Source organism: Sodiomyces alkalinus (genome assembly GCF_003711515.1).
Source record: "Sodiomyces alkalinus F11 unplaced genomic scaffold SODALscaffold_13, whole genome shotgun sequence".
NCBI lineage: Eukaryota > Fungi > Ascomycota > Sordariomycetes > Glomerellales > Plectosphaerellaceae > Sodiomyces > Sodiomyces alkalinus.
In genome coordinates this window covers 14,738-19,938 of record NW_021167091.1, presented here as the reverse complement: position 1 = coordinate 19,938, position 5,201 = coordinate 14,738, and the positions used below count along the sequence as shown (strand labels likewise).

The window sequence follows — 5,201 nt, the reverse complement described above, 5'->3', positions numbered from 1 at the left end:
AGTTTATATTTACCGATTAATTAAAAAGAGACTGTATCTATATATTTAGGTACTCGAAGTGTATATATATAATAGGCTAGTACTTAGGTATCTTATTATGCTTAGCGGGCCCCACCGGTATACTGGCACAATAGTCATCTGTACTGGGTCCCTAGTAGGGCCCTACTTTATTTGTGTTCTGACATTATCTGTTAGGCTAATATTTTCACTTGCTCTTCTAGAACAAGACCTCTGCCATAGTACGACCATTTGTTCCTTGTTTTCCTATTCTCCTTGAGTCCTGTTTCAAAGCCTCTTGGTCATCAGATACAATGTCCTGTATATCCGATTTGTCCTTTTCCCATTGTACATTGGGGTCTGCAAACTCCTGTTTTATCTGCTTAGACTTTGCTGCGCTCTCCTTTTCTGCCTCAGCTTGCTCTCTTATCTGTTGTTCCCTTGCCTAGAACATGTTAGCAAATGCCACAGCCCATGGCGTAACGCTGTGTACACTCACCTCCATCTGCTTGATGTCATCGATACTTGGCTCGTACAAGTGCCAGATGGTATAATGGGGTAGGCCGACTACGGTGTAGTGCATACGTTTAGCCATCTGCGGGAAGCTTAGCATCACACGAACTTTAACGGACATGGCCGGCCTGGCTCACCTTTCCAAACCCTTCTGTCTCTGCATGCTTCTCGAAGCTAAACGCAGGGAAATGGACACCTGATCGGAACACCCTGGCCTTTGCTAGAATGCTAACGCCACCAACGCCATCGATCTCCATTTCCATGCCTGGATCACCGTTAGGGTCCCGCAAATATGCAAGATGTGGACGCCAGGTTGCGTATTCTGCGTAGCCCTCTACAATGACGGCATCCTCATCCAGGGTATCTGCCAGAGCAAGCGCAGTTTCGGACTCTTGCCACGAATTGAGGTCGTATGGCTGTTCCCCACCCATCCAATCCGGAAGTGGCCGCCATACATCTAGGGAAGAGCAAAGTTAGCACCCGATCGCAGACCCTTGGATAGATAGACATTATAAACCTGGACTTACTCGGGACAATGACGTCTCTGTTATGACGCATCAGATCCTCGAGAATAGTATACGGTGCCGTTTCCACGTCAACATCCCTCCAATACACCCATGAGTGGTAGGGTCGCAGTGCCGCACTCAATAGCCAATTACGTGCCTGCGCCATTAGCTTTCTCCTGCTGGCCTGCGCCGCGAACCCGTGTCGGCTCTCAACATCTTGGTTGACTTTTTGCCCAAAGTCTTTTTCCATGATTGATATCTCCCCATAAGGCTGTTCTGGATCCTCCGAGGATTGGATCGCCTCGAGATTGTCAGCGAGGACTTCAAGCGTCCTATCCTTCGAGTCGGAAACGAGGAATGCGAGGTCTATGAGGTGGTGAGGGTAGGTGAAGTTCCTCAGATGGGAGAAGAACATATGGAGGTGAGGTTCGGCGTCGCGAAGAGGGACGCACAACAGGATGCGCTCTTCCCGTTCCCAGCCTCGAGCAGAGCCTTGTACGTCGGCAAGATCATAATAACGCACGGTTTCGACCTGAAGATCTCCGCTTTTGGAGAAGTATATGAACGGGGATATCGGAGACTCTATCGTGCAGGTGGTCCAGAGGAGAAAACCGACGAGGAGGACAATGGACATCGCTGTGCCCATACATGCGGAGAGCCCTCTCCGGCCGCGAAAGGCGGACGTTAGAGTACGTGGCTGGTAGCTGGTAGAATGATTCAATAAGGGAGTTTAACAACTAGACGGAGAGGCGAGAGCAACCCATACCGATGTGGTAATATCTCAAATGTCGTTTTGCCGACCGGATAGCCATTGGCCAACCGGGCGGTCTGATGTTGGGGCCTCATAGGAGTAACCTGGTATCCCTGGGCATTGGGAAAGGGACTGGGAAATGTTGGAAAGAGGACTGCCTGACCAACTCGTCATGGATGGCGATTAGGTGTCGCATGGGCACACGGACCACTACGTGGTCCCTAGGGGATCCATGCCTGACTAAGGGCTTCGGATCTCGGGGACCTCGGGCATTAGGATATGACAAGGTCGGATACCGGAAAAGACCGGATAGGATCCAAATGATATAGTACCTATAACAGAGTCTTCACCACCTAACTTAAGGGCATAAGATACTTATATAGATATAACTTACTATAATATATATACACGAGATTTCTACTCTATTAAGTTAATTATATAAGTGTTATTTTAATATACGATAGTTATAAGCACGGTTTAGAGCGCCTAAACGATAGATATTAATAAGGCTACCCCTCTTCTATTATAAAAAGTAATTATATTTATATAAGCACTCTTAAATAACTACTATCGACCTAATTAGAGTAATTAAGCGATTCATTAACCTAATAACCTACTTATTAATTAATTAATTAACTAATAAGTAAGTAAAGATATCTTCTAACGTATCTAACGCCGATTAAAAGGTAGCCGCTCCTACCCTTATTAACCAGAGAGATTAGATAGTATAGGAGCGCGCCGTATACAGTAAATCTGCCTCCTACTAGGATAACTATCTTAATCTAAAGCTAAGCAATAAGGAGGCTAACGCCTACCTCCTCCCTATACCTACGCCGTCTAATATCCGTAAATACGAAGCCCTTATTAACCCTAATATAACGGATGAGGCTACGGCTACTCCGTCTTCCACTATTATACTAAAGGGCGATAAGGCTACCGACGCTATAGATACCGCCGCTACCACGGCGGCTACGGCTACTACGGCCGCCGGTAAGAAGAAGACAGCCGCTTACCGGAAGGCTACGGCCGTAATAAAAGAACCACCGATAAAGACGCCTATATCTATCAATAACCTCTCTAAAAAGGGGTATACACGCTACCTATAAGATCGCCGTGTATACTACGAGGAAAAGGCAGACTATAATATATAGTAAAAGGAATTTAACGAGGTATATTTATATATCGAAGGGACTATCTATACTATAATACGTAACCTCCTCGTATAACTATAGGATAATAACGTAAATGACCTATAAGCCTAGATTACTCTCCTTTACGGGTATATAGGACTAACCCCTATAAACCTCTATAAGGAGGCCCTAATCCTATATCGATAATACACTATACCTATAAAGGCTATACCTAAGGATATAGACGGGTAGGTTATAAGCTGGAAAATAGCGATAATACACTATAAATATATAGGCGTTATAGAGCTATTAAGCGGGGACTATTAGGCGAAAGACGCGTTAAAAGCTATTAGACCTAATACCCAGCAATAGAGTAATAACTACCTAGTTAATAACTACGATAAGATTACGGAAAATAAGCTAATAATTAACGACTTCGTACAGGATCTAAGGGCGGTTCTTAGTAATATAAAGAGCCTATAATCCGCCGCATAAAGCCTAGAGTCGAGAGAGGCACCTTTAATACCCTTAGGAACCTCCCTGATACTAAGGCTACTACTAATAACGAAAATAATATGAACCGTCCTTGTAGCGATATATCCGTAAAGGCTATCCCTCCCGTAATAAGGAGGCCCTATAAGATATATCAGAATAGCTATAATGCCGCCGCCTATTAGTACGTAAGGCCGGATATATACCTTTATAGCTAGTATAGCTGTGAAGATAATACGAAGGTTATATAAAAGAAGATACGTAACTATAGTTTTAAAAGCCGCGTAGATACCGTGATATAGAAGAGGCGGGAAGCCTTAGGGGCTACTACTATAGCTAGAAAGATAAAGGAGCCCTAGGAAGATTAACTCTATAATACTACGTCTATTATAATTATAGCTTTAAAAGACTTATCCGTTACCGCGATAGGGTAACTAAGCGTCTACCCGACCTAAGCAAAGGGGGTAATATGCCCTTATACAACGATACTATTAACATTATAATAAGGAGTATCCCTGTCTATTAACCAAACTAAAGTATTATTATATTACGTGATCCTATACTTTGGATCGTTAATCCACGTCTTTAATAATTAAGACCGTTTTACGCCTATTAGAACGCCTACTAGTAAACTATCATCACTTTAGGTAGGTACTTATAAGACTTTTATCCTCGGATACGGAGACGTTAAGCTATGTGTCTAATCCCTATCGGGTATAAAGAGGCTATTACGTCTCTATAATATTATATACCATAAGGAGTTTATTACTAATATTATCTCGGAATGCTAACTACGCCTATAAGGCTACCGCTAGGATACTATGACTGATATTATGATTAGCTTTACTAATAACCCGCCTATCTATAAGCTACTAGATATCCACGGCTAGTATATAATCGAGCGTGCGGAAGCTATAGCGGCTACCGTGTTTTCGGTTTCGTCTCGGTATCCCCGCGATAACCTGTATAGAAGATTATAATAACCGCGGTAACTGTAGAAAACCACCGCGTAAAGGTAGTATAAACGCCTCGGCTACTACGGTACCGATACCCTAATAAGGATCGTTAACGGTATCTAGGGGGTAAGGATTAAGGGGCCGCGAACCGTAGAGTATAACGCGTATAGATAATCATAAGTGTCTATATACATTAGGCGTATACTATCCCTCTACACGTTAAGGCCCGGTGAAGTCTTAGCTATCGATTTTCACGATCTAGAAGAGTCGGAATCGCTAGACGGCCTATATAAGTCTATGATATTCGTTATAAACATATTTATAGGATATAGGTAGGATTACCACCTATAGAAGAGAGACTAAGGCTCTATCCTTTATACGTTAAAAGACGTTTTTACCCTGCTTAAGACCTAATTCGACGTTAGGCTATATATCCTACGAGCCGATTCCGAGATATTTTAGTACCTAGAAGTCGTTACTTTCCTCACTACTAAGGGTTTTTTCTTTCTTTTTGTTTATTTATTACACGTATACAGGCCTAAACCCATAGTGCGGCGCCTATCGCTCTAAGGGCGAAAGGCTATCAGAAGCTAGGTATAGTAAGATAAAGCGTAGTAGTAGTAATAAATACAGGAAATCCTCTATAATAATCGGCCTACTAGACCTAATGGGTTAAAACCAAAGCAAAATAACTAGACCGCAGGAATCGTGGTTTACGCTCTGTACCACTCCGCCGAAGCTATTTAAGTAACTAAAATATAGGCCTATAGGGCCTGTATTCCTTTTTTAGTACCGAATAATAGCGGCAGAGATAGCGGTAGGCCTGCTAGGGCTTCCCGCAGGGCTTTTCGTTCGT

General features: G+C 43.2%; 1 protein-coding gene across 1 annotated transcript; it reads right to left on the bottom strand.

The window, feature by feature from the left end:
* Positions 1-351: 351 nt before the first annotated feature.
* SODALDRAFT_329431 (hypothetical protein) lies at positions 352-1,892 on the bottom strand. Its single transcript, XM_028610934.1, has 2 exons — positions 1,038-1,892; positions 352-967 (listed from the first exon to the last, which is right to left on the bottom strand). Exons 1-2 carry the CDS (start codon positions 1,660-1,662, stop codon positions 621-623), a joined length of 972 nt encoding a protein of 323 aa, XP_028462622.1. The 5' UTR covers positions 1,663-1,892; the 3' UTR covers positions 352-620.
* Positions 1,893-5,201: the final 3,309 nt, after the last annotated feature.

Coding starts and splice junctions, on each gene's coding strand:
- SODALDRAFT_329431 (XM_028610934.1), bottom strand. CDS start 1,662: ATGGGCACAGCGATGTCCATTGTCCTCCTCGTCGGTTTTCTCCTCTGG. Junction 968..1,037: donor CAGAGACGTCATTGTCCCGA/GTAAGTCCAGGT, acceptor GCTCTTCCCTAG/ATGTATGGCGGCCACTTCCG.